Source organism: Marmota flaviventris, chromosome X (genome assembly GCF_047511675.1).
Source record: "Marmota flaviventris isolate mMarFla1 chromosome X, mMarFla1.hap1, whole genome shotgun sequence".
NCBI lineage: Eukaryota > Metazoa > Chordata > Mammalia > Rodentia > Sciuridae > Marmota > Marmota flaviventris.
This window is the reverse complement of record NC_092518.1, coordinates 63,359,767-63,373,195: the sequence shown is the minus strand read 5'-3', so window position 1 is coordinate 63,373,195 and position 13,429 is coordinate 63,359,767. Positions and strand designations below refer to the sequence as shown.

General features: G+C 37.7%; 1 protein-coding gene across 5 annotated transcripts in view; it reads right to left on the bottom strand.

Moving 5' to 3' along the window:
• The window catches only part of LOC114093112 (vascular endothelial growth factor receptor kdr-like), a 295,863-nt gene extending 289,690 nt beyond the window's left edge, over nt 1–6,173 (bottom strand). For 3 of the 5 annotated variants that reach the window (XM_071606114.1, XM_071606116.1, XM_071606118.1), the window contains exon 1: nt 5,646–6,173. In XM_071606114.1, coding sequence (XP_071462215.1) covers nt 5,646–5,709 — 64 coding nt within the window. In that variant the 5' untranslated portion in view covers nt 5,710–6,173. Of the gene's footprint in view, nt 1–5,390; nt 5,462–5,645 lie in introns of those variants that run through there. The other 2 variants (XM_071606115.1, XM_071606117.1) reach the window with 2 other exon arrangements.
• Between the last annotated feature and the right edge of the window lie 7,256 nt (nt 6,174–13,429).

Here is a 13,429-nt window from a genome sequence, read left to right as displayed (position 1 = left end):
AGAATTGTGAGGATTAAAGTAATAAAATAAAATATGTTCAGCATATAGCAGACACTTAAGAAATGTTAACTTCCTTCCATATTCAGATCTATGGAAGAATACTATGGGGGGAATGAAACCAATTAGATTCTGCATGACTCATTGTGGGGGTTCATACATTGGACTAGTGGATAGTAGCAACTGGAAAATAAGACATAAAATCCATGTAAGGAAGAAGTTTCTAATACTGCTGTCCTGCAATGGAATGAGCTATTTCCTAAGCTAATGATGTAAAAGCATAAATTAGGCAACCACTTGGCTAGATGATGATGGAGGAGTAAGATAATGAAATTATGTTTTAAATGCTTTTCAGCATCTCTTGCATCTAGCAAAGGAGAGTCTAATTATTCTACAAGGCTATATATGGAATCTCTCCAGAATAGGGTCTGGGTTCCACAAAGAGGTGAGGAAATACGGCGAGAGAGAGAGAGAGAGAGAGAGAGAGAGAGAGAGAGAGAGAGCTGTCTGATAGCCAGACTCATCAGTAAAACCAGAACCAAGAAATTCTTCCCCTGTTTAATTACTTAAGAAATTCTAAAAATAGAAAACCTAGAGCTCTTTGTTTCACAATGTTCTGATAATATGAAAAAAAAACACAGAAAGAAAACACATTTTCATACTGGGTTTGAGGGATATGCAAAGGGAACTGGAGGCATGAGTTTCTTAAAACAAATTAAAAAGCTCTTTAAAACAAATTAAAAGTAAACATTCATTTTATTGGATCAATGCCAACCATACTAAGAATCAGGTGTGTGGTTCAAGCCAGATTTCCAGAGATTCCATAAAGTTGCTATGTAAATTTGGGTAGATCCCTTTCCCTCTCTAGGCCTCTGTTTTCCTTTCTGTAACTCAAGGATTTGAGGCTAACAATATTGGAAGTAAAGTGACAATATAACTTATCATCCAAACTGAGACATTACTAACAATCATGCTGTGACAACAGTCTGAAGAAACGGGGATGTATGGTTACTCTAAGGGTCACCTTGCAGCTTTGTCTCTCTCTGATTATATGATACTACTAGTGGGCCAATAGAAAAATAAATCCAAATTATTTAATTCTAGTATCCCAGAATAAATGTTTGGCTCTTAGACTGCTACAAGAACTGTGATGGCACCAAGCCAATAAATTGGAACCTTACTATTTGAAGGGAAGGTGCCCTCAAATATACTACATTAAACACTTACAAAAGGCAATGGCAGGGGCTGGGGTTGTGGCTCAGTTGTGGAGTGCTTGCCTAGCATGTGTGAGGAACTGAGTTCAATTCTCAGGACCAGATATAAATAAATAAAATAAAGGCCCATCAACAACTAAAAAAAATATTTTTAAAAAAGGCAACGGCAGAATTAATAACATAAGGTTTCCTGCTCCTTGGATATCCCAGCTTCCCTGGGAATAACGTTTGAGACTTAGGGACTCTTAGAAATGGAAAAAGTCCTTGAGATCATCCAGTATTTTCTTTTTCATTTTAGACCTTTGATCATCATTTCAGATGAACTTCTCAAAATTTAATATGTATAATTGAAAAGAGCAAAGTAAATCTGATTGAAGGACAAAGGAAATTCAGGTATAGACATAAAATCCTAACTCACTGGACTTCTCTTATATTCTCCTCTCTAAAATCCTAGAGTTCAGCAATACACAATATAACATTTTAACCTGATAACAAAACCACCAGGCTCAATCTGCCAAAGTGGATTTCAATTTAAATTTGTGGATGGTTGCTGCATGCCTCTGGCCAAATGCATATCTTCATGTTACAGAGAGGCAGAAGAAGAACAGTAGGAAATCCAGTAGAAATTGAGGGAACATCTACAAAGTTGGAAAAAGACTTCAAAATGGAAAGTCTGGGGCCACCAAAAACAAGGAATATGTAATGAACCTTGAATCCCTACACCATTCAGTTCACCAAGCCCCTGCCCCCAATTTGCATTCCCTGAAGAGATTCAGCATTCTTTCCTTTTGTAACCTTGACAGAAAGGCAGGAAGTTCAATAACTTAATTTCAGCTGAATGTTGAAGATTACATCATTTTCCCATTCTGGTAAGAAGCTCCTTAGTTTCAGTAAAGAAAAGTGTTTGATTTTTTGAAAGTTTCCAATTAGAAACCTTTATCAAAACCACCATAAATCAGATGTTTCTTCCTATCATCCTGAGGAAAGCACTTACCTTTGAGAACCAGCTAACTTTTGTCTTGGCCTTTTGAATTGGTACCTTTTGAATTGGTACCTGATGGTACATAATATCTATAGGTTCCACAAGTTTTTGCTCCACAAACTGTTCTGAACTGATCCCTGATAATTTTATTTATTAACTTCTTTTCTTCCCTCAATCCTTAGTAAACTCTATGTATATTGAGCAGTTGATACTTTATAGAATCATAGAATCCTTGCTAATATAAAATCTATTTGAGATCACACTGATCTTCATCTCTGCTCCCACAATAGCTTCCACCTTTACTCTTCCCCATCATAGTTAAAGAACCTAATATTGACTCATAGTTTGACCAGACAATAAGAATATAAGATTTTTTCTTGAATGAGGTCTCTTGTCCTCTAAATTTCATTGAGCCATAATTAAATAAAATTATATCAAGAGAAGATGATTGTTACAGAGAATATTCAGAATCATGTCATATGAGAAGAATTGAAGGGCCTAGGATAGATTAGTCTACAGTAATGAGATATATTTAAATATCCTGAGGATTATCACAGGGAAGATATAGGAACTTCGTGCATTGTAAAATTTGTGCTCTTTCTGAATAATCCCAGTGATCTCCAAGTCAGCCCATTTAATTTGGTGCAGCCAAAATGGTCAGAATATTCTTGCATGTGAAAAAACCCTTTAGGTACTTGTAGACAAATTTCAAACTCCCTTTACAATTCATCTCCTTGGACATTTTTTTTTCTAGCTAAATATATGAATATCCTTTGTTCCTTATAAAACAACTTACCAAGAATACTCTCCATCCTGTTTAATCTCTTCTTTAAACACTGTAGTCTGTCAGTGTCCCACAGAAAAATGTGAGACCCAAAACAGACTACAGTATGACAAGATAGGCTGACCAATGAAGAAAAAAGTGCAACTAATAGTTCAGACACTATTCAGTTAATCTAAACTAAAAATGTGTTACCTGCCTATAAATTCAGCACAAACAATGATATAAATTCAAAATAAACCCCCCAAAATAACTTTTCAAACCCTCATGTCTATAGGCCATGTCTTCCTCATTCTGTCTTTAAAGAATAATTTACCCTTTGTATTTTTTTTTTTTTTTTTGGACAGGGTGTTCCCAAAGTTAAGTGTTTACATTTGAGCTTATTAAAATTCATATTGCTCTTTTGTGTCCTAATTATGTAATTGACTCTATTTCCTTTCTAATTTTAGTTTGAATATTTGCTTATTAGTATAATTGATATAATTCTCATATGTAGCATAAAAATATGGAAGAGAATGAGGCCAAAATCAAACTGTATTTTTCTTCTTTAGATGTTGTCCTCGAGACACTCTGTTTTAAAATCTTATGGCTTGTGTACCCTCTAATCAGACAATTCTATGGTTTGTGTAACCTCTAATCAGACATCATTCCAAACATTTGCAAATTCTCCTAAATCCAATCTCCAAATTTCTCCATCCTTCCAAGAAAGATAGGAAAATTAACTACCCAATGTCTTCAGCAGCCCCAAAAATCTATGTTTCCAGGATTCCCTTTTGTTTAGACAATATAAATCACATTTTTAAAAGAAACTGAGCTATTATGGCAAGTCCTATCCACAGGAAACCAACACAAGTTCTAATGATTACGGATTCCTCCTCTAAAAGCTTTCAAAATCAATGTGTCTACATTTTATTCCAAAGGATAGCCTTCAACAGGTATTTTTTTCCTTCTTTTTCAAAGATAAGACTACAATCACCCTCTCTAGATGTGTGGCATCCCTAGGAACTGTTTTCATAGGTTCTAAAGTTTTACCCATAAGTTTCCTTAGTACCCAGGGAAACCATTCTTTTAGCTGGGAAATTTTTTACCCAATTCTGGCAGAAAAATATTCTCTTTCCATCTTTAAAACACTGAACATTTTATCTATTTCCTACCAATATTTACTTTACTTTGTTTGCTCTTTGTTCTCCTGACAATGAAGATGGAAGCCAAATAAAAGTATGCACCTCTGTTTTTCTAATTAAAAACCAAGGCCTAGAGAACAGAAGACACACAGTGAATTTGCAGCACAGCTAAAAGGAAAGACCAGTTTTTCAAACAACCACTACTCTTCCCATTCTACAAGATAAAAAGTTTTGTTTAATAACTAACATAACTTACCATTATGTTGTAATTAATTACCTCAAAGAATCTTTAGATGTTCAAAGAGTTAAAATAATTCAATCAAGGACACATACTGACAATACCAGATTCTGACTCCTGATGTAAGGCTAGAAAGGGTGAGAGAAAGCAATGAAAGTCCAACAAAAGAAAACTCAGTGCTGAAGGAAAATGCAAGTAGGAAATAAAAGATAAGCTATCCACATTTTCCAGTTGTGTCTACTACTGCCCACTGACTAGTCTATCCCATTGCAGGAACTGGCTGAGAGCCTATAGATGGAAAGCTTGGATCTGAGATTTTTCTGAATGCCTTGTCTGTCTGGAGAACTATAAAGGCAGCACAGCAAGCCATCTCCAACCTTCAGCAAAGGCAGGGACAGAAAGAGTATTATATCCCTTATATCCCTGCTGGTATCTTTAAGTATTTGACCCTGAGGAGCTTTGAGCATACCCATGGCTGGGAATGGTATGACAGACACCACATTCTGGAGGGTGGATTCACTTGCCTCTCCTTTACAGAGAAGAGGACAATGAATGAATCAAAAGCTAGTGCCTGCTTTTACTAAGGGCTTTGCTTTTCTTTTTCTAAGGTTTTTAGTATAATTTAAAACACATTGGGAGCAGAATGCCCTTGACAGTTGTAAACAGCAACACATCTAAAATAACTATCCAAAAAAGTAACCAAATTAAATCTTGACAATTCAGACTATCTTCTTTTCCCCTTTCTTTTCCTAGTTACACTTTCCAAAAGTCAATGCAAGAGTGCACATATGTCTTTTTACCTTTAATTATTCTGTTTTCTAAACTTTTAGGCATATAGTTCACACACAACCTAGAAGTTCTGTGGAAAGTTCATTCTTGGCTTTGGAGTTAAGGCCAGATAATATAGAAGGGAAACGTAAAGCTTGGGGAAAAAATGAAGAAATCCTCACCAGAGAAAAATTTTTGTTTTGATGTCTCACACAGTGTGTATTCCCTGAGAAGGAAGCAAGCTAACAACTACCAAACATTCCATGTGGAAAATTTGGGTACAAACCTGGCCACACTCACTCCAGGGACACTCAGTTGCCCACTCTGGATCCTTTGCTTCACTCTTTCACCCCTGACTGATACCTTCCAGCCATAATTATCTGCAGAACTGGGCTAGGAGGTCTGTCTAGCAAGCCACAAATCAGTGAAGATTCTTCATTCTCTCTCCAGTGCCCCTAATCTCTCTGTGTTGAGCTTTTGGGTTGGAGATCCAGCAGGAAACATGGATGCCCAGGCAGCTGAAAGGCACCACGTCACTTACCTGGAGTTTCAAGCAGGACAAGCAGGAAGCAGAAGGCCAGGGAACCATGGCACCTCACAAGCATCCTAGAATGCTGAGTGAGGGCAGAGTGGTGCTCTTGCTCCCTCCTATGTTGTCTCCTTCCTTGGTCCGAGAAAAAGGCAGGGTGCGGCAATCAAGAGTGTGCCCTCTCACTTCTCACCTCTGAACTCTGGCTCTACTGCTTCTCCCCCATACCTGAATTTTCAGTTCCTGGCTAGTTTCTTCCCAACAACTCTGAACCCCTCCAAGGGCCTCTAAAGATACCCAGCTGTTCTGAGTTAAGCACAGACTAGGAAATCTAGACAAGGACTCTTTCTCTCTGCCTTCCCCTACCTCCGCCCAGGCTCCCAGTTCCCTGATAACCTTTGATGGAGGGTGAGCTGTTGGGGTCCTCCGGCGCCTCTCCCTGCAAATGGCAACACTACAGGTGCTGCTCAGCTCTGAGGAGCTCCCAACTTTCTGCTGGAAAAAGTTGAGAGAAGGCAGCACAGAGTGTCCGTAGGGAGGAAGTTCAGACAGCCTGTCTCAAGACCGGGAAGGGGGGTGGGACATGCCTGAGGGGAACCTGGGGGAAGGAAGGCTTCCTGTTAAGTCAGAGGAGACTAGTGCAGCCAGCAGGGAGGGAGTACAGAATTGAGTGAGGGCCCTAGATATGAAAGCTGCTCTGACTTAGGGAGCGAGCAAGACATGAGGCGAGGTTTCCCTTCTCTCCTATGAAGAACTCACCAGACCCTCCCCCAGTATGACTTTCCTTTGACTGATAAGTGGGGCCTGATCCCAAGGAGTGTGGGGGCTTCTTTCATGAAGGACAAGAAACACAGACTTCAGCTAGAGTATGCTACAAAGGAGAGTTCTGGAGCTAGGTGGGCGTCAGCCTTCAGAGTCAGATGCTGCTGAGGTTGCTTGGAGGCTGAATTACTGAAATACAGATTTTTAGAGTGCTAGGAAGTGTGAGGCAGATGGGTATGGGAACTACAATTGAGTGGAGATCTTGTGTAAAAAAGGATGAAACTGAGGTTCATAGTGGTCATTCACCTTTCCCTAGGTTAATACAGAGGCACAGAGTGAATGCTGGAATGTGGAAGCCATATTTTTTTAACTTTTCATTCCCCTCTTTTCTCCATGAAGGCAGAGACTTGGGGTACATATGGAAAAAGAAGTAGAGTGAAATATCCACAAAACCTTCTGGGTAAATAGGGTTAAGCACGAGCTGACACTGTAATTGAACTGCCCTCTGCCTATCCTCCAAGGAAAACTGGAAAGAAAATCCAGGGGACCCCTTTAGTGTCCTCTCCCCCATCCTCACACCTCCACTGACCCCAGCTAGATTGATAGGATCCGAATTCTACTTCCCTCACCTTATTCCTTTTCCACAGGCTGCTGGCCAATAGAAACTAAAGCAGAGGAAGAATAAATAACTGACCCTACATCATATAGCTAGGAAGTGGTGAGACCAGATGCATACTCAGATATGTTTGATGCCAGACCCCAAATTCAAAACCATTAGATTATGCATGTAAAAATGCTTCACTAATGTAAGGGAGTAATAAAATCAGAAGCCCTTCCAGGGATTTCCAACCGAACCTTCCACGTTGTACACATCTGTAGAAACAAAAGTACAGAGAATGAAAATGACATATCTAAGATCACAATGTTCACTCTCAAGACTAGAGCCTAGATACCAGGGTCTTTTTCATTTTAACATGCTTCACTTTCCATCATTTGCCCTCATAAAGGAAATAGTTGGACAGTAATCAATTCACTGGGAACCATTTTACAAATTTCCATTTTGGTGGTTACTCTACAAAGTGGTGGACACAAAGGGATTGGCTGAGAAGTAAGTGGTAAAGTTAGGAAGAACTTCAAAGAGAGCAGTCTTTTTATTATGTGCTCAACTTAGAGAAAACCTACAGGCAAAGTAGAACCCACCAGCAATCTCTTCCCCTCTGAGGGAAACTTTGTGATGGTATAAGAAAAGCCCAGGCTAAATTAGCTGCCTTTTCTCTCTAGTTTCTTCTCCCCAGTTCCCAAGATGTCTCTTACTTGTGGAATTATAATAAATTAAATAATTGGGGTTGTAATTGCAGCTCAGCAGTAGAGAGCTTGCCTACCACATGTGAGGTACTGGGTTCGATTCTCAGCACCGCATATAAATAAGTAAATAAAATAAAGGTCTATAAACAACTAAAATATTTTAAAAGAAAGAAATTAAATAATTGATCATAAAAAGTGAATAAATAAATGTGGTATGAGAATAAATGGAAAGCTATGACAGGCCCAAATGACATCTCTAGGAGATCCAAATAGCTATCCCAGAACCAAGAATAACCTTATCTTTAACCCCAAGAGATGTCCTAGGCTATGACTGTAAAAAGGCATTTCAAGATGGCACTCAATGTAGGGAAAATTTGGAAGGTTGGTGCCATAGAGATAATGATAAAACTCATGCAGTTGAACTGTTTTAAGCACTTGGCCATCAAGAAGAAAGCAAATAGTGAAGTATTTCTGTAACAATAACCATTTTTAAATTGAAAATCTCAATGACCCTTCTAATTTTGAGTAACAGCCCTTTATTTAAAAAAATCTTTCCTGAACAACTCCTAATTTCCAATACTAGTCCTAGTTATCACTCTAATGATCTAGAGATGAACATGATACAGTGTTTACCCTGGAGATGCCATACAGTAGAAGATATAGACATGTAGCAGGTAAAGCTAGTTGTCCAGAATTTGTTCTGCCTTCTTACACAATAATAAAGGTTTAGCATGGCACATAGCATCACAGAATAAAACTACATTTCCCAGTACCTTATGTAGCTTGGGGAGCTGTGTAAACAATTTTAGGACAAACAGATGTGAACACTGATGCATGCAAATATGAAGTCATGCCATAAAAGAAAGAAGTCTGCCTTCCTCTCTTTCCCTTTCTGTCTAGCTGCTGAGCTGTACTGATGAGTCATTCAGATGAGAGAAAACCCCTAGAGATGGTAGAGCCAAAAGATGAAACAATGAACTATGGGGAAAGTCACCCTACTAGCCCTGGACTGTTTATGGCTAAAGCAGGGTTTCATAACAGTGTCTTTATTGATATTTATGTTGGATACTTCTTTGTTGTGGATTGTAAGCTATTCATTATCATTGCAGACCTCTAACCACTAAAGGTTAGTAGAACTTCCACCCTTCATTCCCTCATCTCCCTTTCCCCCATCCTGACTTGTGACCTTAAATCATCCCTGAGTGATAACCACTGGCCTAGAGATATATAGAGATATAAGATATATATTCAACTTCTTTCTTATTTAAGCAAGTTTTAAGTTTGGCTACTGAACCCATGTCCAAACTACTAGAACCTTATAAATGTATCATGACAAGACAATATGGTGGATGGCACATTCTTCTTTGAAATTACAGGTCTGGTGCTTTCTGCAAAACTGAGGCAGTACAGATACTCCCCCTTAAAACCCTGATTCTTGCAATCATGCCAGAAAGATTTCAGATGTGTCACTCAGAGTAGCATGCATGAATTTATTAGAAGGGATAAGAAAGAAAAAAAGGGGACACTCTCAAGGGGGAAAATGGGTCCTCTCAGAGAAGAGAGAAACAGCATGCCTCTACTGCCATCCAGTTTTGTGGGGAGTCCCATGGAAATTTCTAGAGACTCCTATCAGGTCCACCTCTTGACTTTTGACTGACAGAAGGATAACATGACACATTCAAGTCCCCACTGCCATGACAACTCTAGGTCACTTTAGCCCATTCTAACCAGTTCTAATTAGAACCTGTTCTTAAAGATTATGTGGTTACAGCTGGGTGCGGTAGCACATACCTATAATCCCAGCAGTGCATGCCTGTAATCCTAATGGCTCAGAAGGCTGAGGCAGGAGACTCACAGTTTCAAACCCAGCCTCAGCAATGTAGTGAGGCTGTAAGCAAAGTAGTAAGACCCTGTCTATAAATAAAAAATAAAAAGGGTTGTGGATGTGGCTTAGTAGTTAAGCACCCCTAAATTCAATCCCCAGTACAAAAAAAAAATACAAGTACAGGGTTAGGAAGAATTATCTTTGTCTTCCTGAGTTCTGGAATCTGGATCTGGTCTGTGTAAGAATCATAAAATCTCCCACTTCAGGGTAACGTGTTTTCTTCTTATCATATGCATTTAAGGCCTTCATTTCTTTTGTAGATAATAGGTAGTTTGCTGAGGATGTAACATATCTTGTCAAATTAAGCCAGGCAGGGTTACAGGTAAATCAGTTTTGAAAAGAGAAAACAGGGCTGGTTTTGTGGCTCAGTGGTACAGCTCTTGTCTAGTACATGTGAGGTACTGGGTTTGATCCTCAGCACCACATAAATATATAAATAAATAAAATTAAGTTAAAATAAACAAATAAAAGAGAAATCATGTGAGGGTCAGCACAGTAAGCCCAGTTTAGGAGATTCATTCCCTTAACTTCATGTTTCTACTACCCATGTCTGTCTGTTCCCTATCAGAAGGAAGCAAAATAAAGTAAATATTTTTAATATGATAATATTAAAGTAGAGGGATTCATGAAATGTTGCCTGAGGAAGCAGGCATTTTAAGTCATTTGGGTTGCTATAACTAAATATTGTAAACCAATTGAAAATTTATTGTCCCCTTTCTGGAGGCTGTTAAGTCCAATATTAAATCAACAGCATATTCAGTGTTTGCTGATGACCTATTTGCTCACTCAAAAAATGGTGTCTTCTCTCTGTGACCTCACATAGTGGTAGGGAAACACAACTCTCTGGGTCCTCTTATATAAGGGCAGTAATTCCATTCATAAGTGTGGAATCTAATCACCTCCCTAATGCCAACACCATCATCTTGTGTTTCAACATTTGCATGATAACAAATGCACAAACCTTCAGATCATTTCATCTGAGAAAGTTTCAAAGTGGACATGGTCTTTGAACTAGGGTTTGAAGACTAAACAGTAAAGAAAAGTTCATCAGGTAAAAGAAGAGTGAATGCAAAGGCAAAGAAACTTAAATTTCAAGATATATCAAGGAAATTTCAGAAGTTGGGAAATAAACAAGTGGTTCTCAACCCTACATTGTTCATTGGAATCACCTGGGGAGATTTAAAATGTATTTATATCTAGAACCCACCCTAAACAAATTATATGAGAGTCTCTGTGTTGGTCTGGGACATTGCTTTTTCTTAAAAACCTAAGTATAAATGAGGTGTGAAGTGAAAAATAGATGGAAATGAAGCTAACATATTAGGATGGAGCCAAACTAGGCAAAAATGGAAATTTTAAAGCAAAAGAACAAACAAAAAAGGGAAAATAATTTTTTAAGGCTGTTCACACTTGGCACAGTGGAACACAGGGACTAAGGAGAGATGATACTTCAGGAGGCTGAAGCAGCAATCTAGGTTAAGAGAAGCCATATCAGAGAGTCATTTTTAAGACTGAATCCACATAACTTAGTGAAAAATTAGAAGTATCTAGTGAGAGGTAGATACTTCAGAGAAATAGTAAAGAATGCAGAGAAATAGTAAAGTATGACTCTGAAGTGTCTAGTGTGGCAGATGACTGATGGTAAAAACATGCACTGAGCTCAGTTTCAGGCAGGTTGAGCTTAGCTGAGCCAAAGAACATCTAACAGAACCCAAATAACATTCCAATTTCATTACAAAATAAAGCACATGGCATTAAGAAAGTCCAGAGGTCTGTCTTTATTACTATCTCTGTTACTTCCATGGCATATTCTCTCTCTAACTCTTATTTTACTCATTCAACAATACATCTACTTCTTTTTAAATTGTATTTGTCCTTTTTAGCCATATATGACCATAGAATCAATTTTGATATAATTATACAAACATGGAATATATCTTATTCTAATTCAGACCCCAGTACCTTTCCTTCCCCTTCCCTTTCCCCACCCCCTGCACCCTTCCCTCTATTGATCTTTCTTCCACTTAACCATAGTTATTTTTTAATCTCTTTAAAGCACCTACTATGTTCCAGGCCCCATTCTTTGGATTTATTGTGAGTAATACAAAGAAAATCACGATGATTCAGTTTCTCAAAATATGCACAGACTACTAGAGGATATGGTCATATTAAAAAGCAAGGATTTCATACGCTAATCCACATTTGTTCAAGTACAGTAAATGCATGAAGTATAGTAAAATATATTTTATATTGTGGCCCAATACATACATACATTTATATATAATTGAAACAGAAGTTTATAAAATAAAACTTAATGTTTACTACGTACTAAGTACCATGATATTTCCAGTTTTATTTTGTTATTTATTTATTTATTTATTTTTGCAGTACTGGGGGTTGAACTCTGGGATAATTTACCTCTGAGATATATCCTTATCCTTTTTTTTATTTTTTTATTTTGAGGCAAGGTTTCACTAAGTTGCTCAGGTTGACCTTGAACTTTCAGTACTCCTGCCTCAGCTTCCTGAGTATTTAGGATTACAGACATGTACCAAAGTTCCTGGCTATTTCCTTTTGTTTTAAGCTGAGCATCAGTCTATTAAATTGATTCATAATCTATAAAATAGTGTCACAACCTACACAGTTCATTAAATAGTATCGATAAATTAATGGTAAGGATAAGATGCAGTCATTACTGAAGAGGAAGGGCTTAATTCTGCTAAATGGAGGCTCCAGAGGGGAAGTTTCATTTTACTGAAATTCGAAAGATAAGCAGATAACCAAGCAGCACAAAAGGAATTCTTGGAAAACTCAAGCTCAAAGGCTTAGACATCTCAAAGCATTCTGAACACAGAGAAGTTAGCATTATATTCCTAGAATAACGGGAGTGACAAGAGACAAACAAGAAAATTTAGGCTTGGACCACTTTGTAATTTTCCAGGATTATAGGCTGGAAGTTTAGTCTCAAACAAGGAGGTCAACTTTGAGTTACCAGTTAAAACCAAAATTTTCATATTTTCTGTTGTTGTTTGGGGGTTTAAACATGCTTGTTGTTGTGACTGCATCATGTTTTCTTAAAGTATTCATTTCGATGACTTTCTATAGGGCATACATTCTCCAGTTCTCACACTCTTTTTAGCTCATTTCTATCACCTACTTGGTCCCCATGAATATTTGAATTTGCAGTCCCCAATAGGCTAATGCACATTTCTTGAAGAGCTTTAATTGAAGAAATGACAATCAAATAGTATTTTTTAATTATAAACTGGTAAGGGGAGAATTGAAAGCAGAAAAAGCAATGGTCCAGTTGTAGATTTTCAAACAAGAGATAAAGAGGACAAATATGCAGTGGTGCCAATAACTGTGTTAAGAAGCACATGTGACCAGGTGCATTTTGTTTGTTTGCTGTTTCATTGGACGGTAATTAGTTAATTAGTTCAGTTTGTGTCATATCAACTTTGAGAAGTAATGGGTACAACCCCTTTGCACTTTTTACATTACCTTGTAAAGTTGAACAATCACATACCCTGTGACTCATTAACAGTCCTCATAATTAATTAACTCAAATACCTAATGTCTTAGTTCTATTGTTTGTAATAACAATGAACAAACAAAAACAACGTAAGGAAAAATTAGAAACAATTTAAATGTCTATCCACAGAAGGGGGAGTATGTAAAATGATATATTCATTCAAGAGTTTTTTAATATTTATTTTTTTAGTTGTAGTTGGACACAATACCTTTATTTCACTTACTTATTTTTATGTGGTGCTGAGGATCGAACCCAGGGTCTCACATGTGCAAGGCGAGTTCTCTACTGCTGAGCCACAACCCAAGCCCCTCA